This window comes from Pseudorca crassidens, chromosome 16, assembly GCF_039906515.1.
Source record: "Pseudorca crassidens isolate mPseCra1 chromosome 16, mPseCra1.hap1, whole genome shotgun sequence".
NCBI lineage: Eukaryota > Metazoa > Chordata > Mammalia > Artiodactyla > Delphinidae > Pseudorca > Pseudorca crassidens.
The window spans coordinates 38,267,650-38,292,051 of record NC_090311.1 but is presented as its reverse complement, the minus strand read 5'-3'; the positions used below and the strand labels follow the sequence as shown (position 1 = coordinate 38,292,051).

At 37.4% G+C, this 24,402-nt stretch overlaps 1 protein-coding gene across 7 annotated transcripts in view; it reads left to right on the top strand.

Annotated features, from left to right (window-relative positions):
- Window positions 1-24,402, top strand: part of MINPP1 (multiple inositol-polyphosphate phosphatase 1) — a 66,013-nt gene continuing 41,611 nt past the window's right edge. For 3 of the 7 annotated variants that reach the window (XM_067710117.1, XM_067710118.1, XM_067710119.1), the window contains exons 1-4: window positions 4-688; window positions 3,611-3,808; window positions 6,775-6,872; window positions 16,988-17,121. In XM_067710117.1, the coding sequence (XP_067566218.1) occupies window positions 52-688; window positions 3,611-3,808; window positions 6,775-6,872; window positions 16,988-17,121 (1,067 nt within the window). In that variant the 5' untranslated portion in view covers window positions 4-51. Of the gene's footprint in view, window positions 689-3,610; window positions 3,809-6,774; window positions 6,873-16,987; window positions 17,122-24,402 lie in introns of all 7 variants that reach the window. The other 4 variants (XM_067710114.1, XM_067710116.1, XM_067710115.1 and 1 more) reach the window with 4 other exon arrangements.

Here is a 24,402-nt window from a genome sequence, read left to right as displayed (position 1 = left end):
GGAAGCCGTCGACTGAGCCGGTATGTTTCCCTCCGGGGACCGCAGTGCATCATGCTCCGTGGCCCTTGCCGCCTGTTCAGGGTTTCCGTGGCACCCGTCGCGGCCCTGGCTGTGGCGCTGGTCTCGTCGCTCTCTCGCTGCTCCCTCCTGGAGCCGGAGAACAGCGTGGTCTCGCCGCTCAGCCCCTACTTCGGCACCAAGACTCGCTACGAGGATGCCAACCCCGGGCTGCTGCCGGACCCCGAGGCGCCACGGCGGGACCCACAACTGCTGGAGGAGACCTGCACCCCGGTACAGCTGGTCGCCCTCATTCGCCACGGCACCCGCTACCCGACCACCAAACAGATCCGCAAGCTGCGGCAGCTACACGGACTGCTGCAGGCCCGCGGGCCCGGGGATGACCGGATCCGCGCTGCCGGCGGCGGCGACCTGGGCGCTGTGCTGGCCAACTGGCCGCTGTGGTACGCGGACTGGATGGACGGGCAGCTGGTGGAGAAGGGGCGGCAGGACATGCGACAGCTGGCCCTGCGCCTGGCCTCCCTTTTCCCGGTCCTCTTCAGCCGAGAAAACTGCGGCCGCCTGCAGCTAGTCACCAGCTCCAAGCACCGCTGCATGGACAGCGGCGCCGCCTTCCTGCAGGGACTGTGGCAGCACTACCACCCTGGGTTACCGCCGCCCGACGTCGCAGGTGACCACCCCGGGCCGCCCAGCCAGTGCCCTGCCTCGGTCCTCCCCCAGATCCCGGACTTCCCCGATCCCAGCCTCTCCTTACTTCCTTCTGTCCCCAGCCCCCCATCCCATGGGATGTTCAGGACTTGGCTCTCTCCCTTATCCTCGTACATAATGTTCATTTTTTCATTCATCAGGGATGAGTTTGGCACCTTCTACGTGCAGGACGCTGTGGTAGACGTTGGGGGATCCAGTAGGAAGGGAGACAGGCCAGGGCAGTTTTTGATCACCCATTCCCAAAATGAATTTCTCCATCTGAGCACCAACCCCTCTCCCCTTCCTCCCTCTCTGGCGACTAGTTCTGCAGTTCGGCGCACTTTTTTTTTTTTTTTTTTAAATCTAGGACTTTTCTTCCTCAGGTTTTACTTCTGATACTAATACTATTTGGGTTTTGTTTTGTTTTTTTTTTTTTCATTTAACAGCTTTTTCAGATATTAATTCTAGACCTACAACATATTTTGGGAAGTACTCTCAAACTTTCTTTACTGCTCTGCTTTTTTCTCTGTTTTGATTTTGCATGTACTATAGAGTTACTCTCCTTGTAGCTGTGGTCCATGGTCATGGCACAGTACTTTACTAATTTATTCCACTACCAATACTTTTGCAAAATTTGAGAGATCGTCTAGCAGAGCTCTTTTATTTCACAGGTGAAGAAGCTGAGCCTAAGAAAATGCCCTGCTGATTGTCCTTTCTTAGTTTGAGGCCCAGAATCCAGGTCTTCTGTTTTCCCTCAAATGATGCTTTTTCCTTAGAAAATATTTTAAAAGTCACATAATAATAATAGCAAACACTTAATGCTTGCTATGTGCTCTGCATGCCTCACATTTATTTCACAAAATCCTTACAACAGCTCTCTGAGGTTGATTGTATTTCCCCCCCTCTTAACCGGTGAGGAAATTGAGACGTAGAAACACTAATTTGCCTAATTTCAAATGAGTAGGTATGAACCCAGGAAATCTGATTTAGAGCTTGGTCTCTTAACCATTACACTGTACGTACAGCTTCCATTTGTCCTGTAACTTAAGGATAAGAATGAAAACGTGACATTTTTGTGCCAGAGAGATGAACAAGTGTTAATACTTTCTTGATCAGCTTTAAGATCAAAGTTGAGGTGAGGCATCATTTAGCTTTAAAAAGCCCAAGCAAAAAATAAATTAGAAGTAGACTGGTTTGTCATTTCTCTAATAGCATTCTCTCTTAAGCCGTTCAGCCATCTCCAAGGGGTTCTTCCATTGACTCTGTCATGTGTTATGACTCTGTCATGACTCTGTGAGTAACTCGGTTGGCTGACTTGTGTTCAGTCACTTGTTGAATCATGCTTTTTAATATAGCTAGCCTTTTTTCCATTGATATGAGTGAAGATTTTCCACAAATCTGTTAAATTAACTGAATGTTGAAAGCAGAACATACTTCAATATAGTACTATATATGTATATAGTGTATACCAAAAAGGGACTACTGGACCTCCTGGGATGAATGAATTTTTGCCCTTAGATGGATTATGAGAATGGGCATTTGCCAGCCGTGGATCAAAATAGTTCAGGATAAGCCACCCCTCACCATTTTCAGTATCAGAGATTAAACCCTTTGCTTAGCTGCTTCATTATTATCTACAGACAATTGTTTTGCCTGTTGTGTACATCTGGGCTTTGGAGGGAAGCCACTGAATTGGATTTTGTATTCTTACAGAAACAGAACAATGCCTTTGTTTCTATTTAAAGAATAGCAGTAATTAGATAATAGCAGAGATGAATTATCCAGATCCACTTAGGAAATTTTGAGGCCACAGAAAAAGATGACAAAGATTTTCCTAGTAATTTCTTAAGAACTGTAATCTGATTACCAGTTAAAATTGGCAGAATTATTCATTTCAGGAGCTCCTGAAATGGATACACACACACATACATATAAATATTTTCACATACACATCTGAAGCAAAATGGTATAACTAGGGATAATTTTCTTATTTTAATTACAGAAATAGTATACTTGGTGTTCTTTTCATGGTAAATTATTGGAGAAATGATGGTTGGAATCTGTGTATTTTTAAATATGACTCTGAGAAAACTTAAAAGGCACCCCAGTAGCTGAAGCATGATTACGAATGCTTTTCTAGTATGTATTTGTTACCGAATTGGGGAAATAATGTTAACACATAAAATTCTAAATGGGAAGTTATTCTGGAGCTTCAGTTAGAAAATAAACCGAATCAGAAGCATCTAGCACAATGAAATACAGAAGACCTGAAACTTTAATGTATTTTGTGCTATTGTCAGTAGTTTTTGTCCAAAGCAGTCTTTTGTAAAGGAACACAGGGTTGAGAAACTTAATTGAGAAAATAAAATAGTCTATTTAGACTATGGCTTAGAGTAGTAAAACAGAGCCTGTCTGTTGAATTCTCTCTCACTTTGTAATTAGAAACGTTGCTCATTTTTAGGTTGTTTTCTCAAATTTTCTGTGCCTGATGGAAACAGTACTTAGGTAATAGATTTTTACACTTTTTATGACATTCATATCTAATTATTTTTGTTTTCTTTAAGAAAACATTCATTTCAGTTACCTTTATTTCATAGTGTAGTATTGCTCTAACATTTTATTTTATCTTTGATATTTTCTGTTTCTTTAGTCTTTTTTAGCGTATCCTCTCATGAGCTAACAATTATTACAAATGGGGAATAGTTTTGCCCTATGTCTTTCTTGAGCAGTGTGTACTTATTTCAGACATGTCAATGAATAAATAGGTTTTTAGGGTTCCTTTTTACACTTGAAACAAAATTTTCCAATAATTTGGAATTGTCATTCGTGTCAATGGATACACACACACACACACACACACACACACACACATACATACACACACAATTATTTTTTTCCCTTTCAGACATGGAGTGTGGACCTCCAAGAATTAATGATAAATTAATGAGGTTCTTTGATCATTGTGAGAAGTTTTTAACTCAAGTGGAAAGGAATGCTACGGCTCTTTATCATGTAGAAGCCTTCAAAACTGGACCAGAAATGCAGAACATTTTAAAAAAAGTTGCAGGTATTTTGCAAGTGCCAGTCAACAACTTAAATGCAGGTAATGTGCCTATTGTCTTGCATTTGAACTCTGAAATAGTTTAAGTGGTTTTTAAACTCTGAACGTGGAAAAATATGGAAGCATAAAGTTATTCCTTTTAAAGGACCACAATTGATTTTACGTTGAGAAAATAATGTGTTCTAGGTCAAGAAAATTCTATATCTCATGCTTACTATTCTTAGATTCAGATTCTTCTTTGAGTTTTATGTAAATTAATACACAAGACTCTTGATGTATCCTGGAATTTTTTGTTTTGTTTTGAGGGCAAAGTTATATAAAGCTTCAACTCTAAACATTATTTATAAAACAAAAATTATCTTTTTCTGAATTATCTCCTCTTAAAGTGATACAAATGGAAAGTCATATAAATTCTTTAGCTTTTAAAGCAGTTCAGAAGTACATGTTAATGTTTTGAGAGAGGTTAAGTTTTTAAAAAGTAGTGTGATTTTTTTTTTTTTTTCTTTGGAGCTTTTATACCTAGAGATGCTGAGAAAATGAGCAGTCATGTATGTCATAAGCTATTGCAGTGTATGGTAGACTGTGCCACCTGGGACACTTTAGGGTGAAAGGAAACACTATTAATAATTATGCTGGGAGAGCAGGTGGAAAACCAAGGTACATGGTTACCTAGCAATGAGAAATTAAGAAAAAATAATAAGATTTTTTTTCCTGTTTTCTAGGAATGTATAATCCATACAGCAGATATTGACAGATATATAGAGTGTGATTTCATTATACTGTGAATAAATTTCCAAAGACTAGAAATAGGAGATGTTGGGAATAAATTAATTAGACTAGAATATGTCAGTCCTGGTGTCTGAATGCTTTATAAGGATCAAAAAAGTGAAGATGCCTAGACTAGCGTCTAAAATTGAGTTTTTTCTCTTTTCTTCAACTGGCTATACATTGGGGTCATTTGCAGAGCTTTAAAAATTATTTTCTTTGGGAAATAATTCAAGTATATAGATAATAATAAAGGCTAATATAATGAGTATCTGTATACCCACAACTTAGTTTGATCAGATTTTAACATTATGCTTCACTTAGTTGCTTTAAATAAATTGAGGGTCCTTTGTCCCTCTCTAGGATCTCATTCCTTTCCTTTTCTCCCAGAGGTAACCATTGTCATGAATTGAACATTTAAGTCATCCCATGCCAGTTTTTATATTTATGTTTCTATGACTAAATGGGGCATTTTGCAGATTTTTAAACTTTTAGGAATGGTATCAAACTATGGTATCAGTCTGAAATTTGATTTTAATTCAACTTTGCATTTTTTATTTAATGTGTGTAATTCTAGTTCTGCATTTTAAACTTATGTACAGAATCCCATTATATAATACCAGCATCTAGCCATTATTCTGTTAGTGGGCATTTAAGATTGTTGAAGATTTTTTAAAAAACATTATTTCTAGTCTCTGACTTGACAAGGATTATTTGTATTTTACTGATGGGGTAACTGAGAACAACCTTTTTTTGGAGGCAATATTAGCATAGTGGTTAAAATCATGGGTTCTGGAATTGGACTGTTTGGAATTCGACTATTCGATTCTTGACTTTGTTATATTATTGACTAACTCTGTGATCTTTGGCAAGTTCCTTAATATCACTGTGCCGTAGTTTCTTTCTCTGTAAAATGGATATAGGAATTGTACCTGCCTCACAGGATTATTGCAAGGATTATATGAGATTAATTCATGCAAAGCATTAGCACAGTACGTGGCACAGAGTAACTGTTCAAAAATATTTTACCTATTTAAATACTTTTTTTTTTTTGCATAGAAAGGTGATGCTGTATGTATTTTCTGTAACTTATTTTTACTTAGCAATGTATCTGTCTCATTTTTTTAAATTCTGTTATTTTATAGGATATATATGATTACATTTTTAGGTAAATGATAGTTAAAAATTTATTTAACCCATCATCAAGTTTTACTGGTCAGAGAGGCTGGAGCTAATACAGTCCAAATTCTTTATTTTATAGGAAATTACATTCCTACTAAGCTTTTTCTTAGTTTTTAACTCTTTCAAATAACGCAACAGTGGACATTCTTATAGTCTGCTTTTTGCACTTGAGAGTTTATAAGATAACTATAGGTAGAATTGTTGGGTTAAGGTGCATGAATATTTTACATCTTAACATATACTTCCAAATTGTTCTCTGAAGGTGTAGAAAAATTTATATCAACAATATGTGAGAATGCTCATTTCCCCCAATTCATCTGACAGTGGATATTATTAGTCTTTTGACTTTTGCCAATTTAATTAATGAAAAATGATATCTAGCTTTAATTTGCATTTCTTTGGTTACTTGTAAGGTTGAACATCTTTTCATATGTTTATTAGCTATTTCATTCCTTCTGAGGATTGCCTCTTCATAACCTTGGCCATCTTCTATTGGATTATTTTTATGTTTTTTCTTATTGATCATAGGTACCCTTTATGTGTTATGGATATATTAATTATATGTCCTTTGATATTGCTTGACAAAAGAATAAATCCTTTACCTATTTTGTGTTGAGACCCAGGAAGCTTAGAGTGACTTACCCAGGATAATTAATGTCAGAGTCAGGTCTCATAGTGTGATTTTTCCCTCTTTGTTTCTCTCCTTCTTGACCCTTTGCTTCACCTTCCTCCTGACTCCTCAGTCTGCCTTTTCTTTGTTCTTTACCTTTTGCAGTCTTCTCTTCTTTTTTATATCCTTCTCTGTACTTGCTTCTTCTTAATAGTTATAATGTGAATTGTGTAGTTAAAAGAACTGTTCAATAAATGTTCTTTGTCATTGCTGACTTTCAAGTTGGGGACTAAAACCTTTTATAACTTTATCTCCCCTCCTCTAATCCTCTAAAAGTAACAAAATCAAGTTATGTTTTATGTAGTAAGTCCTTGGCATTCTATAGATATTCAGCCTTTGGAAAACTGCAGGAAATAGTAACCTACAAATTTTACCTTTTTTTTTCTCTCAGATTTAATTCAGGTAGCTTTTTTCACCTGTTCATTTGACCTGGCAATTAAAGGTGTTAAATCTCCTTGGTGTGATGTTTTTGACATAGATGATGCAAAGGTAAGTATTACTTTTGCAGTTTCTTTGCTTTTTTTTTTGCATGGTTTTCATTGTTGTCTTTATTTGAAGCAGCTTTTCAAAAAATAAGCAGAGTAGGGAACATTAAGTGCCTTTGACTATCTTGTAATTTTCCTTAAAAAGAGAGATTAATTGTTCAGATAGGACCTACCTACTTGTAAATAGTTTAGGCTCATAAAACTCTGGAAAACATTCTTCCATTGTGATTTGATTTCTAAGTCCACCCAGTTAAAAACCTACTTAACCCATCATCAAATTTTACTGCTGGAAAGGATTATAGAGCTAATATAATCCAAATTCTTCTTTTTATTGGAAGCCAAAGCTCAGAGAGGATGAATGGTTTTCCAAATACCTATTCTTTTATAAAGTTTTCATAATAAATAGAGTTCTATTTTCTACCCAGTGATGGCAGTGATTCATCTTGGTTCTGCCTGGCTACTTTGTATTCCCTTTCTTTCCTCTTCATTCATGTTGTTTCTTTGTAGACTTTTAGACTCTAGAGAGAGAAGGGCAGACAGAGCTCTGGTGACTGTAAAGGAGGCAAATTCTGGTCAAATCTGGGATGCTGGGAGCCAGAGAGTTGGGGTAGGAAAGTGTTAATTGTTTTCTTAAGTATTGAGGATCAAGGCATTGGATAGAATTCTGATGGATGAGAGTAAGATGTATCTTTATGTATGGGTCATTCAGAAATACGGACTTTAGAAACTTCAGTCATCCCTTGCATACATATGGAACCTTCAGCATTCTGTATGAAAATCAATTACTAACTTCAGAATTTAACCTCAAATTTTGAAAAGAAGTGTACTATTTGTCAGTTAGAAGCAAGCTTTTAAGCTGAGAGCTAATGTACATTTGAAAGTAAAACAAGTGCTTTATTTCGTTAATTAAAGACTAAAGTGACCAACAACCAGATTAAAGGTGATTTTTCTGTAGTATTATGCCAATGCAGATGTAGGGCTTAGCCGGTAAGTTGGAAGAAGGGAAAAGAGCCCTCGATGGATGCTTGCTCTAGGATGCTGAGCGCCAGAAGTAATAGGTTTATGTATTTCCTCTCGGTGCTCCTGAATTGCTCCCTGATGATCTACTTTTTCTCTGTCTCAAGTACTCAAAACACTTCTCATCTCCTCTAAGTGTCCATAACTATCACTTTAGAAACATCCCGGCCTACCCTTCTTTGAAATACTCTGTGCTTAGGATGATCATAAAATTTATGTTCTAAATTGAATACTTTATTTTTTATAAATTTATTTATTTATTTTTAGCTGCGTTGGGTCTTCGTTGCTGTGCACGGGCTTTCTCTAGTTGTGGCGAGTGGGGGCTACTCTTTGTTGTGGTGCGCGGGCTTCTCATCGCAGTGGCTTCTTGTTGCGGAGCACAGGCTCTAGGCACGCAGGCTTCAGTAGTTGTGGCACGCGGGCTTCAGTAGTTGTGGCTCGCAGGCTCTAGAGTGCAGGCTCAATAGTATGGTACATGGGCTTAGTTGCTCCACGGCATGTGGGATCTTCCCGGCCCAGGGTTCGAACCCGTGTCTCCTGCACTGGCAGGTGGATTCTTAACCACTCCACCACTAGGGAATCTCCTAAATTGAATACTTTTAAAAGTGAAAGGGGAACCAGTAATAATTACACCAGTATAGGTGTAAACTGAGACTTATGGTCACCATTCACTTGTGTCAAAATTCCTCACCTCCCTTTTCTCCCTGCCCAGATTGCTGTAGGGGAAAAGGCCAATAAACAGAATTGAAGTGATTTTCAGTATTGTGTAAATGACTGAGGGGTGTGGGCAAAAGGGAAATTTACTTTTTAACAGAAGAACAACTTATTTGCCCAAGTTACTACAGTTGTTGGAATATTTGGCATATGCTTACCTGGCTATCTGCCCTTTTTGTATTCTGAGTAGCTATATCCATGTGGTCCCTTACTTCCAAAGACCGACAACGCTGTGCTTTTATTTCCATATCGTAAAAGATGGAACTATTAGGTGACTTAGATTCTGTGCTACTTGTTTTTCTTTTCCTTTTATTTTTAGGATTACCCTTTTATCTCTTTATTGCATATGAACTTCTCTCTTTTTTTCCCCACAACTTATTTTGAAAAATTTCAAACTGACAGAAGTTGTAAGAATAACAGAATGAACATTCATGTCCTTCACCTACATTCACCAGTTTTTAAACTTTTTTGCCACATTTGTTTTTCTTTCTTTATAATCTATTAGTTTCCTATTGCTGCTATAACTGCTATAACAGTAATAGTTTCCTATTACTGCTAACTTAGTGGTTGAAAGCAACACAAATTTATTATCTTACAGTTCTGGAAGTCAGAAGTCCAAAATGAATTTTACAGGGCTAAAATCAAGGTATCAACAGGGGGCTGTGTTCTCTGGAGACTCTAGGGGAAAATCTGTTCCTTGCCCTTTCCAGTCTCTAGAGCCCACCTGCATTCCTTGTATCACTATGACCACGGCTTCATTGTTATATCTCCTACTGTGTCCTTCCTGCCTACTTCTTATAAGGATCTTTGTGATTATTGGGCCCATCTAGATAGTCTAGGATAATTTTCCATCTTAAGCTCCTTAACTTAATCACATTTGCAAATTCCCTTTTATCATGTAAGATAACATATTCATTGGTTGTAGGCGTTAGGATGTAGACATCTTTGAGGGACATTTATTCTGTCACATATATATGTAACCTTTTTCTTCTAAACATCAAGACACTTCACCCTTAAATACTTGGACGTACATCTAAACAAGAAACTTCTCCTACATAATCATAATAAAATGTAAATTTACATATGCATATATAGTACAGTATTGTCTAATATGCAGTCAGTATTTGTGTTTTCACACTTGTCTTAATAGAATCCTATATTTATAGCTTTTATTTTAAAAAAATATTTAAACATCTTTATTGGAGTATAATTGCTTTATTACGGTGTGTTAGTTTCTGCTTTATAACAAAGTGAAACAGCTATACATATACATATATCCCCATATCTCCTCCCTTTTGCGTCTCCCTCCCACTTTTTTTTTATTTTTAAATTCAGGATCTAATCAAGGATCATTCATTGTATTTATTTGTCATGCCTTTAGTTGCCTTTAATCTAGAAGAGTGTTCCAGCCTTTCTTTTGTCTTTTATACACTGGCATTTTGCAGGCATCTAGGCCAGCTTTTTTGCAGAATGTCTTTGTGTCTGTTTTTTCACTTAAGATTAGATTGGGGTTTAAACATTTTTGACAAGAATACTATATAAGTATTCTTATATAGTGTGTCTAATCAGAAGGAATGATGTCAGTTTGTCACATCACTGATGATGATATGTTTGATCATATGATTAAAGTGGCACCTTCCAGATTTCTCCATTGTGTAGGTTCCTTTAAACAACTTCTCATATTTTTTTTGAACTTTATTTATTTTTTATACAGCAGGTTCTTATTAGGTATCCATTTTATACATATTAGTGTACATATGTCAGTACCAATCTCCCACTTTATCCTACCTCCCCCACCCCCCACCGCCACTTTCAAAGAACTTCTCATTTAAATGACCATGATTTGAAAATTTGAAATACATGTTTAAATTAATTGAATAAGAGACTTTCTTTTTATATAGTAAAAGCAAATAAGTTAGATTCTTCATTAAAAAATATAAAGTTTTCTTTTTTTTTTTTTTTGTGGTATGTGGGCCTCTCACTGTTGTGGTCTCTCCCATTGTGGAGTACAGGCTCCGGACGTGCAGGCTCAGCGGCCATGGCTCACGGGCCCAGCCGCTCCGCGGCATGTGGGATCTTCCCGGACCGGGGCACGAACCCGTGTCCCCTGCATTGGCAGGCGGACTCTCAACCACTGTGCCACCAGGGAAGCCCTAAAGTTTTCTTTTGATTTAGATGTTTCCTGTGATTTTTTTTTTTTCTTTTTCAGTAATTTGACACAAAAATCTCTGCTTAGGACTTTTCACTATGAAATAGGTTTACATACTGAAGTATTTACAGATGCAATAAAATGATGTCTGGAATTTGCTTTAGCATAATCCAGTGGTGGTGGTAGGGGCATAACTGAAACAGAATTGGCCAAGTGTTAATTGTTGTTGAAGTTGGATGAGAGGTACGTGGGGGTTCATTATTCTCCTGTTCTCTATTTTTATGTTTGAAATTCTTTATTAAAAATGTTTTAAGGGGCTTCCCTGGTGGTGCGGTAGTTAACAATCCATCTGCCAATGCAGGGGACATGGGTTCAAGCCCTGGTCAGGGAAGATCCCACATGCCGCGGAGCAACTAAGCCCGCGCGCCACAACTACTGACCTGCGCTCTAGAGCCCGCGAGCCACAGCTACTGAAGCCCGCGTGACTAGAGTCCGTGCTCCGCAACAAGAGAAGCCACCACAATGAGAAGCCCGCGCACGGCAACGAAGAGTAGCCCCCGCTTGCCACAGCCAGAGAAAGCCCACGCACAGCAACGAAGACCCAACACAGCCAATATAAATAAATAAAATAAATTAATTTATAAAAAAAAATGTTTTAAGAATTAAAAATGAATAGAAATGTATGAAATTCTAAGAATTCTGGATATTATTAGATATCCAAGACCTTATGAAATGCTGGTCCATCTGTGCCTTCATTCAGCAAATATTGTTTGAGTGCCTGCTCCATGCCAGGCACTTGGTTGAAACTGAAGATACTAACGTAAGATAGGCATTGTCCTCAAAGAATGTCACAAGGAGTGAAAGACAAAAAAACCATTGCAAGACAATGGGATGGCTATAACAGAAGTATATATAGTGTATAGTGATACACAAAGGAGGAAGTTGATTAATGGCAGTCAGGTAAACCTTACAAAAGAAATGACACATGAACTATGTACTTCTCTGTGGGATAGCTTTTTGCAGCTTTGTGTCTATCTTCTGTAACAAGTATATCTAGATTTTCTATCTCATCTGGGGTCGGTTTTGGTATTTAATATTTTCTTGTAAAAGTCATTCATGTTCTCTAGGTTTTCAGATTTATTTGTGGAGTTTGGCAAATTTATCTCATGATTTAAAAAAATGTCTTCCTTCTATATCTGAGATTATGTCCCCATTATTATTACTTATTTGTGTGTCTGCATTTTCTTTATTATGTTAGTTTAGTGTCTACTAATTTATTATTTTTTTCCCAAGAAACAGTTTAACTATGTTTTGAACTTTATGTAATGGAATCATCCAGTATGTGTTTTTTTGTATCTAGTTTTTTATCAACATTATGTTTTTAAGATTTATCTATGATGCCTCATGTAGCTATAGTTCAGTTATTTTTATTGCTGTATAATATTCCATTACATGAATTACCATAGTTTTTTAATCAATTATCTTGTTGGTGAACATTTGGGTTGTTTTCAGTTTGGGACTATTATGAATATTCTTGTGTATGTCTATAGGTGTGTATATACACATTTCTGAAGGTCTATGTCTGTAGTAGAATTGCTGGATCATAGGATATGCAGAACTTCAAATTTACTAGATAATGCCCAATTATTTTTTGGAGCTGTTCCAGTTTATATTTCTATCTTTGCTTCTTTCCATGTATTTTTTTTCTTGTTTTGGACTCATTCTTTTTTAAATGATTATTTTATTTTCTTAAGTCTTTGGAATTCATGATACTGTGTTTATTTAATTATAGTTTTCATTTGCTCTGTAGCAGAATTTCTAGGGTGAGGGGTTTTTTTCTGGCTATTTTATCTGTGTAGCAGTCTTGTTTTTAATTTGTATGTTTGTAAAGATACTAGTACCTTTTAAATTATTACTCATCTTTGCAGTGAATTCAGCTTTTACTTCTCACACGGCCAGTAGGGATGAGCAGCTATTCAGAGATAAGTCGTGTTCCTTCCAGTTTGGAGTTTTTCTCTGAGATTCTTTGTAGAATGCTTCTTGTAAAGATGGAAGATCAGTCTGTTTCCTGTAATGGTGTTACATACTGTCCAGGGAGGCTCCTCTTAGACTTCGTTCTTATTGTTTCAAGCAAAGGATTATTGGATCTACTCCTGCAAGTGTACAATGTGCTTTGAGAATCTGTCTTCTGTTAGTTTTATCTGAGGGGTTTTGTTTGTGTTTTATTTGATTTTCACTGCATTTGGCAGTCCTTCCTCATTTATGGTGGTGGCTCAGGGTACAGAGGTCTCCTAATTTCTTTGAAAGGGGCATTTGCATTTCTTTTTCATTCTTCTTTTTTTAGAGTGATTTCTGAGAGAAGAGAGCATATATATCTTAATTCCATCATCTTAAAACCCAAAGCTTTGTTTATATTTTCTAGTTAAGAGCACTTTCAGTGTTTCATTGCAAAATATGATGTTTGGCATAGTCACTAGTAGTTATCCTTACCAAGTTAAGAAAATTTCTGTTTCTTACTAAAACCTTCTATTTATTTATTGTTTTTAAGATCAGGAATGTTTGCTGAATTTCTGGCATCTAGGAAGATGATTTTTTTTCCTCTTTAATCTTCTAACATAGAAATTACATTAGTACATTTTCTAATACTGAATTATCCTTACATTCCTTCTTTCTTATGATAGATTCTTTTACTGACTGATTTTTCTTCTAGTTATAAGTCATGTTTCTTGTTTGTTCATGTATTTCCAGTAATTATTTATTAGATACTGGACACTGTGAATGTTATGGTGTTGAATGCCTGGATTTTGTCTTCTAAGTATTGAATTTTGTTTTATTTTGCAGTTAAGTTACTTGTGGATCAGTTTGATCCTTTTCAGGCTTCATTTTTCTGAGTTTCATGCTCTCGACCTGACCTTACAAAACTCAGAAACAAAACCTTACTTATACACATGTCTTTACTATTAAAGTATGTCTCTTCTGGGGTCCAGATTGAAGTCCTGGATGTCTTGGTATCTATGGAAGCTCTCTCTACTTAGGCCGCTTGGAACATGAATATCTCTCAGCCTTGTGATAGCCCTGGAATTGATCAGCTTACAACTCCCACGGCCTTTGGCAGCAGAATCAAGGGGACCCCCCCACGATTTTTGGAGTTCTTTTTCTGTGTAGCTTCCTCCTCTCTGATACTCTACCCTGCTAATTCCAACCACTTCAGACTTACTAAACTCTGAGTTCTGACTCCTCAACTCAGCAAGACTGCCTAATTCTGCTTGACATCCTTTTCCCTGTGCCACAGTTTGAAGCGCCTCTCCTTTTTCATTTCTGATACTATTTTTGTTTTATTTCTTGAATAGATTTGGCAGAACTTTATCTAATTCTTTTTATTTTAATTTTTTTAACGTTTACTTTGTCCCTTTTGCTAACTTCTTAATTTAATTGCCTCTTTAATATATGTTTAGTTTTGTGTTTGGTATATGGCGGTGGCCTACCCTTGCTCTTGCTCTTAAATTTATGGCTTGCACTTAATTTCTCTAGGGACTCTTCTGAGAAGAATGGCTCATAACTACTGTGTAGTCTTCTCTTGTACCTCTTTTGGGTTTCAAGATTTAGTCCTTTATTTTTGGTGTTGGATCAGAATGATACATGAGTACAAGTTTGACATTCAGATAAAGGCTACCTTAATCACCAACTCCAATTCAAGACCTCTCCACAGAAATCTACCACTCCTGTCAGTTTGATGTGTACTTTTCAACCTTTTCTGTGCTCTATTTATAATTTATACCATTCTTAGAAATGTAAACAGTGTAATTGTGTGTGTATTTTGCTAGTAAATGATATTATACTGTATTATTCCTTTTTTTTTTGTCTTTAACAAATATGTTTATTGTACAAAGATTACCCCTCATATAAATTACTGCAGCAGGGCTTCCCTGGTGGCGCAGGGGTTGAGAATCCGCCTGCCAGTGCAGGGGACACAGGTTTGATCCCTGGTCCGGAAGATCCCACATGCCATGGAGCAAGTAAGCCACGTGGGCAAGTAAGCCCACGTGCCTAGAGCCCGTGTACTGCAGCAAGAGAAGCCACCACAGTGAGAAGCCCACATGCAGCAACGAAGACCCAACACAGCCAAAAATAAATAAATAAAATAAATAAATTTATTTTTAAAAAAATTACTGCAGCACACAACTACAGGAATTCACAAAGCAATTGACATTTACTGAACAACGTCTGTGTGCTAAGGGCATTTTTGAGGGCTTTGCACAATTCTCAGGAGGTACTAGAACTCTCAGTTTGCAGATAATGAAAGTAAGACTCAACTAAATTATGGGATGCGTCCAAGATTACAAAGCTAATAAGGAAGAGATCCAGCATTTGAATTAGATCTGTGAAAGGCATAAGGATCAAAACACTGAAAATAACTGACCAGAGCTTCCCCTTGCATAGATGATAGCTTTCAATTACTTCTCATGAAAATGAAGAAGGAAAATTATGTATTCCTTTGCTAGTCTGCAATCAAGATGTCAGGAGTATTGGTCTCCTCAGAGGGCTGTAAGAGAAGTATCTGTTCCAGGCCTCTCTCCTTGACTTACAGATAGCTAGCTTCCTTCCCTACATATCTGTGTACAATCCTTCCCCACCATCTTGCTCTTCTCCTGCTACCAACAGCAGTTAGACAACATACACTGGGTTTTATACAAAAACCCAGTACAGGGCTTCCCTGGTGGCGCAGTGGTTGAGTGTCTACCTGCGGATGCAGGGGACACGGGTTCGTGCTCCGGTCCGCGAAGGTCCCCCATGGCGCGGAGCCGCTGGGCCCGTGAGCCATGGCCGCTGAGCCTGCGCGTCCGGAGCCTGTGCTCCGCAACGGGAGAGGCCACAACAGTGACAGGCCCGCGTACAGCTTAAAAAAAAAAAAAACCCAGTACATAAAGAGCACTCTGGCCATGATAGGTTCAGAAATGGCATAATATTGCCCCACTGAACTACAACAATAATAGTTGGTGGGTCTGATCTATTGCAAGTAGCAGAGGCCAGTAAGTATTTATCATTCTTAACCTGCTCTTCTCATTTAGCAGTATGTTTTGGAGATCTTTCCATGTCAGTTCATGTAGATCTATAAATAATCTTATAGTATTCCATAGTATGTGTATATCACAGTTTATTTAAGCCTCTACCTATTAATGAAATTCAGGTATTTCCAGGAAATTTGGGGGGGGGGAGCTCCTTTAAGCAGTGCTACTCTAAGATATTCTTGTACATTGTCTCTTCTGTTCCTCTGTGAATATTAGTTTATAAGAAACAGAATTAAACGGGCCTTAAAGATGTGTGTTTTTGTGTATTTTGCCAGTCTGTCCTTTAGAACATCTGTATTAATACACATTCCTTCTAGTACCAGTTTTCCATATCCTTGGTCTACTTTTTTTTTTTTTTTTTTGCTGTGTTGGGTCTTTGTTTCTGTGCGAGGGCTTTCTCTAGTTGCGGCGAGCGGGGGCCACTCTTCATCGCGGTGCGCGGGCCTCTCACTGTCGCAGGCTCTCTTGTTGCGTAGCACAGGCTCCAGACGCGCAGGCTCAGTAGTTGTGGCTCACGGGCCTAGTTGCTCTGCGGCATGTGGAATCTTCCCAGACCAGGGCTCAAACCCATGTCCCCTGCATTGGCAGGCAGATTCTCAACCACTGCGCCACCAGGGAAGCCCCCTTGGTCTACTTTTATTACTGTTTTTGCCAAACTGGTACATGAACCAAAGTAACTCATTTTCTATCTGGTTTCTACCTTCCTGAAATTCTTAAAAATTCCGGATTCACTGTTGGCACCTTCTGTGCTGTAATGAATATTCTTCTATGTACATTTTTTCTTTTTTCTGTATATATCTTTGCTATCATCTTAAAATAATTTTAGAAGAAAGCGGAGGTGAGCACATGTCTTTAACCCAGTATCCTGAACTGTCATGGATGCTGGATTACTGCTTGTGAGTACTACTAACTTGCTCTTGCATGTCAGTCTCTACATTCCCATTTGGGTTTGTGTCTCAGCATAAATCTCTGTGTCATGGACCTTTAGGTTCAACCCTTAAATGCTTGAAATGGTAAGTATAAACTCTGTAAATGCTAAGATTCTACTATACTTTGTGTAGAATGGTGATTAAACAATGTAACCTTTTCTGAAAAAATCATGATTAAATCAGAAAATCTGTTACATTAATAAAAATTAATAGTAATGATTTTTGAAATTTGTATTTTTAGGTTTTAGAATACTTAAATGATCTGAAACAATATTGGAAAAGAGGATATGGGTATACGATTAATAGTCAATCCAGCTGCACCCTGTTTCAGGATATCTTTCAGCACTTGGACAAAGCAGTTGAACAGAAACAAAGGTAAAAACTTAAAAAAATTTGTTTTTTGATGTATTGGGTTGGCCAGAAAGTTCATTCGGGTTTTAGGATCTTATGGAGAAACCCAAGTGAACTTTTTGGCCAACCCAATATATTCTGAGTGCCCAGTTACGCTTCTGGAAAATGTTTTATAATGGGTGATTTTTAAAAATAGATTTTGCTTATGTTTTTTAAAAATAATTATACTTACAAAAGAATTAGATGACATATGTAAGTTATAAAGCATATAAACATATAAACCCTCCATTCAACCCAGGAACTGGAACATTACTAATAATTTGCATGTGTCTATTTATGTGTTCCTTAGTGACTCAATTTTCCTGCCCTCCCTTGCCCCATTTACTCCCTATCCCCTTTAACTACTATTCTGCATTTGGTGCATATCATTCCTTTGCCTCTATAAAAAGGCTTTATTATGAATGTATGTGTGCCCAAACAATATGTTTAGTTTTGCTTAGAGACATAAGCAAATGGGACTTGTTTTTTTTCCCCCTCAACATTACATTTATAATATTTATCATGTTGTTGCATATACTGTAGTTCATTCATTTTTACTACAGTACAATATTCAATAATGTTCAATATTCAGTAAATAAATACCACAGTTTATATCATCTTCTCTTGTCAGTGGGCATTTGGGTAGTTTCTGTTTTTTGCTATTATAAATAGTGTAATTGTACATGGTTTCTGGTATGAATTTTTTTTTTGTTTTTATTTTAAATGAGAGTTTCTCATCAAAAAGTCTCTGTTAACATTCATACTTCTCAAAGTTTAAAAAAAACCTTTTCATAATTTGAACATTTGGTAGAATATAAACCCCATTTTATTTGATAAATATGCTTCCTTGAAAGCTTATACATTCACAGTTGGAGATGAAAATCATGCTATAAACACTGAGACAGAAAGACTGAAGATGGTGTATTTAATTGGGTTGGCAGTATGAAGTTTTATATACATACAGATATAGCGAGAAATTATGTGAGTTTGTGGATATGACTTTAGTTTGTGGAATTTTCTTGGGTTTGGGAATTAGGGACCATCTGTACTAGATCTGGTTTTCTTCCCTGACTTACAATGGTTCAGCTTATGATGTTTTGACTTTTTGATGGTGCAGAAATGATACACATTCAGTAGAAACTGTACTTTGAATTTTGATCTTTTCTGGGGCTAGCTATATGCAGTATGATACTCTCTTATGATGCTGGGCATTGGCAGTCAGCCGCAGCTCCCAGTCAGCCATGCGATCACGAGTGAAACACTGCTAATATACTTACGACTCTTCTATATCTATACAACCATTCTGGTCTTCACTTTGAGTACAGTGTTCAATAAATTATATGAAATAGTCAACACTTTATTATAAAATAGTCTTTGTATTAGGTGATTTTGCCCAACTATAGGCAAATGTAAGTGTTTTCAGCACATTTAAGGTAGGCTAGGTTAAGTTATGATGTTTGGTAGGTTTTTGACTTATTGATGTTTTCAGTTTAATGATGGGTTTATTGAGACATAACCCCATCATAAGTGGAGGAAGATCTGTACTTAGTTTCTGCTACCAAACACTTTTTTGGGGCAAAATAGTCAAGGAAAATTCCATCTTGAGATAGGCATTAATTTCTTTCCTACTTGGTTTTATGAACTTTTTAAAACCCTTAGACTTTATGAGATAACAGATCTTTACTGTTTGTTCATTGTTTATTTGTTTGTCCCGTTGTTGAATGTGAGGTAATTAAAATTGTGTCAGAAAGATTCTTAAGTAACTTTTGCAAGGTTTGCTGTTACAATTTGATACCAGATTCAAAGCTTAAGTAAGAATTTTATCATTGGTGTTTTAAAAATAAGTATTTCTGTACACTGGAAACTACAAAGCATTACAGAGAGAAATTAAAGGTAACCCAAATAAATGCAGAGAGATACTATCTTTATGGATTGGAAGACTCAGATTGATCATCTGTAGGCTGACTGCAATCCCTATTGTAATTCCAGTAGGTCTCTTTGTAGAAATCGAGAAACTTATTCTAAAACCTATACAGAAATGCAAAGCACCCAGAAGAGCTAAAACAATTTTGAAAAAGAACAAAAAGACTTAATAAATACCTGACTTCAAAACTTATAAAACTATAGCTGTAAACAAATGGATCAATAGAATAGAATAAAGTCAACAAATAAATTCCGATATATATGGTCAGTTTTTGACAAAGATGCCATGGTAATGCATTGGAGAAAAGAATAGTCCTTTCAACAAATGGTGCTGGAACAATTGGACATCCATATGTTAAAAAATGACAGACCCTTACTTCACACTCTACACAAAAATTGATCATAAATTTAAGTATAAAATGTAGAATTAGAAGACTTCTAGAAGAAAATGTAAGATCAAGCAGCAAGGATATATTGTACAGTGTAGAGACATATAGCCATTATTTTGTAATAACTTAAACAGTATAATCTATAAAAATATTGAACCATTGTGTGATATACCTGAAACTAGTATAATTGTAAATCAATGATACTTCAATTTTAAAAAGTAAACAAAAAATACAGGATCAATGGCCTGGATATAAGAGCTAAAACAATGAAACTCTTAGAAGAAAACATAGTAGTAAATCTTCATTTACTACTCTGCCTATTTGGGATTAGGCAGAGATTTCTTAGATAACAACACTAAAAGCACAGTCCATTAAAAAATTGATGAAATGGACTCCATCAAAATTAAAAAATCTTTGTGCTTCAAAAAGCACTATCTGGAAAATGAGAAGACAAGCAATAGACTTGGAGAAAATAATTGCAAAACATATATATGATTAAGGATTTGAATCCAGAATATATAAAGAAGTTATATCTCACTAGTAAGGTGACACATAACCCAGTTTTAAAAAAGGGCAAAAGATTTGAACAGATACTTTACTAAAGAAGACATATGGATGGCAAATAAGCACGTGAAAAGATACTAATAAACTATCTACTGATTATATTATTAGATATTAAAACCACTGTGAAATACCAGTAATACCCCTAAACTGGCTGTAAAATAATAGAAAAAATATATATATTGGTCTCTGCCCCAGGTTCTTGACACAGGGCTCCTGAAACCATTGTCATTTCCTGGGTGATAGGAGTGTCTTTTGTTCTAATGAGGTGACTGTATAGGCTCATGGATGGCTCCAGGATGACGACTGGTCACCAGAAAGACCAAGCCATGATTAGAAGCTTGGAATTTTCAGCCCCATCGCCGGCCCCCCCCCGCCCCCACAATTCTCTTGAGAAGGGGAAAGGGCTGGAAGTGGAGTTAATGATCAATCTTGGCTACGAGGTTCAGGGAGCTTGTGGGTTGGTGAATGAGTAGAGGTGTGGCGAGAGTGGCTTGCCTGGAGAGGACATGGAAGCTCTGTGCCCCTTCCCACATACCTTGCCCTGCACATCTTTTCCATCTGGATGTTCATCTGTATCCTATGTCATATATCCTTTTTTAGTAAACTGGTAAATGTAAATAAGTATTTCCCTGAGTTCTTGAACCACTCTAGCAAATTAAACCCGAGGAAGGGGTCATGAGAACCTTCTATCTGTAGCCATACTGGATAGAAGTTGTGGGTAACCTGGGTGACAACCTACTGCTTACAATTGGCACCTGAAGTGGGGGCCAGTCTTGTGGGACTGAGCCCTTAGCCTGTGGGATCTGATGCTGTCTCTAGGTAGATAGTGTCAGAATCGAGTTAAATTTTACAACAGCCATCTGGTGTCACAGAAAATTGCTTAATGTGGGGGAAAAAACCCTACACATTTGGTAACCAGAAGCGTCAGAAGTATTGTGAATGTGGTGATAGTGTGAGAGTAAAGGAGAAACAGAGGAGGAAAGGACTACGTATTTTTCTTATTCACCGGCTAAAATTAAAAAAATATATATTTTACCAAGTGTTGGTGAGATGTGGAGGAACTGGAAACCTTATGCACTTTTGGTGGGAATGTAAAATTGTATAGCTGCTTTGAAAAAGTTTGACAGCTTCTTAAAAAGAATCTTCTTAGGACTTCCCTAGTGGCACAGTGGTTAAGAATCTGCCTGCCAGTGCAGGGGACACGGGTTTGAGCCCTGGTCAGGGAAGATCCCACATGCTGTGGAGCAACTAAGCCCGTGCACCACAACTACTGAGCCTGCGCTCTAGAGCCCGCAAGCCACAACTACTGAGCCCACGTGCTGCAACAACTGAAGCCCACACACCTAGAGCCCGTGCTCTGCAACAAGAGAAGCCACCGCAATGAGAAGCCCGTGCACCGCAACGAAGAGTAGCCCCTACCCGCTGCAACTAGAGAAAGCCCGCACGTGTAGCAATGAAGACTCAACACAGCCAAAAATTAATTAATTAATTAATTATTTTTAAAAAAGAATTTACTAATTCAGAAAAATGGCACCTTTCCTTAGAGTTTTTTCAGGATGACCCCAAAATGCTTATGACATGTAAGAATGAAATCAGAACATTCTCTAACACTGTATACAAAAATAACTCAAAATGCATTAAAGACCTAAATGTATGACTAGATACTATAAAACTCCTAGAGGACAACATAGGCAGAACACTCTATGACATAAATTGTAGCAATAATTTTTTTGATCCATCTCCTAAAAAGGAAATAAAAGCAGACATAAACAAATGGAACCTAATTAAACTTAAAAACTTTTGCACAGCAAAGGAAACCATCAACAAAACGAAAAGACAATCTACTAAATGGGAGTAAATATTTGCAAATGATATGACTGACAAGGGGTTAATATCTAAAATATATAAACAGCTCATACAATCCAATATCTGAAAAACAGGCAACCAAATCAAAAAACAGGCAGAAGACCAGAATAGACATTTTTCCAAGGAAGACATACAGATGGCTAACAGGCATATGAAAAGATGCTCAGCATCACTAATTATTAGAGAAATGCAAATCAAAACAACAATGGATATCACCTCACACTGGTCAGAATGGCTAACATCAAAAAGTCTGCAAATAGGGGCTTCCCTGGTGGCGCAGTGGTTGAGAGTCCGCCTGCCGATGCAGGGGACACGGGTTCGTGCCCCAGTCCGGGAAGATCCCACATGCCACGGAGCGGCTGGGCCCGTGAGCCATGGCTGCTGAGCCTGCGCGTCCGGAACCTGTGCTCTGCAACGGGAGAGGCCACAACAGTGAGAGGCCCGCGTATCGCAAAAAAAAAAAAAAAAAAGTCTGCAAATAACAAATATTGGTGAGGATGTGGAGAAAAGGGAACTCTTGTGCACTGTTGGTGGGAGCATAATTTGGTGTAACCACTATGGAAAACAGTATGGAGGTTCCTTAAAAAACTAAAAATAGAACAACCATATGACCCAGCAATTCCACTTCTGGGTATGTATCTGGAAAAAGTGAAAACACTAATTCAAAAAGATACATGCCCCAAAATGATCATAGCAGCAGTATTTACAATAGCCAAGATATGAAAGCAACCCAAGTGTCCATCAACATACAAATGGATAAAGAAGATGCAGTGTATATGAGTAAATACAATGGAATATTACTCAGCCATAAAAAAAGAAAGTTTGCCGTTTGCAACATGGATGGACCTGGAGGGTATTATGTTTAGTGAAATAAGTCAGACAGAGAAGGGCAAATACTGTATGATATCACTTATATTTAGAGTCTAAAAAATAAACAAATGTATATAGCAAAACAAAGTCTCACAGATACAGAAAACAAACTAGTTGTTACCAGTGAGGGGAGGGAAGTAGGGCAGGGCACAATAAGGGTATGCGCTTAAGACATAAAAACTACTGGACTTTCCTGGTGCACAGTGATTAAGAATCCGCCTGCCACTGCAGGGGACGCGGGTTCGATCCCTGGTCCAGGAAAATCCCACGTGCTGCAGAGCAACTAAGCCCGTGAGCCACAACTACTGAGCCTGCGCTCTAGAGCCCACGAGCCATAACTACTGAGCCCACGTGCCACAACTACTGAAGCCTATGCGCCTAGAGCCTGTGCTCCGCAAAAGAGAAGCCACTGCAATGAGAAGCCCGCGCACCGCAAAGAAGAGTAGCCCCCGCTCACTGCAACTAGAGAAAGCCCACGCACAGCAATGAAGACCCAAAGCAGCCCAAAATAAATAAATTTTTAAAAAAGACATATAAACTACTATATATAAAATAGATAAGTAAATAAGATATATATTGTACAGCGCAGGGAATTATGGCCATTATTTTGTAATAACTTTTAATGGAGTATAATCTATGAAAATAATGAATCACTATGCTATACACCTGAAACTAACATAATGTTGTAAATCAACTATACTTCAATTAATTGACATGGACAGATGAATGGATAAAGATGTGGTATATATACACAATAGAATATTACTCAACTGTAAAAAAGAATGACATAATGCCATTTGCAACAACATGGATGGACCTAGAGATCATCATATTAAGTGAAGTAAGCCAGACAGAGAAAGACAAATATGATATCGCTTATATGTGGAATCTTAAAAAAAAAATGATACAAATGAACTTACATACAAAACAGAAATAGACCCACAGACATAGAAAACAAACTATGGTTACCAAAGGGGAAAGGAGTGGGGAATAAGTTAGGAGTCTGGGATTAACATATACACATTACTATACATAAAATAGATAACCTACTGTATAGCACAGGGAGCTATACTCAGTATTTTGTAATAACGTATAAGGGAAAAGAATCTGAAAAAGATTATGACTGAATCACTTTGCTGTATACCTGAAACTAACACAACATTGTAAATCAACTCTACAGTACTTCAATTTCAAAAAATTAAAAACAAAACAAAACAAAAAAAACCCATGCCAATGAGCAGTCATTCCTCATTTACCCCAGCCCTCTCAGCACTAGGCAAGCACTAATCTACTTTTTGCGTCTGGATTTGCCTTTTCTGGACATTTCATATAAATAGAATCGTATAATATGTGGTTCTTTGTGACTGGCTTCTTTGATTTAGCATAGTGTTTTCAAGGTTCATCCATGTTGTAGCATGTATCAGTATTTCATTCTTTTTTTATGGCTGAATAATGTTTCATTGTATGAATATACCATATTTTGTTTATCTGTTCATTAGTTGATGGACATGAGAGATATATTCACTTTTGGGTTGTTGTGAGTAATGCTACTGTGAACATTTGTATTCATATTTTTGTGGGGACTTATTTTTATTTTGCTTTGGTATATACCTAGGAATGCAGTTTCTAGGGGGTCAGCAATTTTGACTATCAG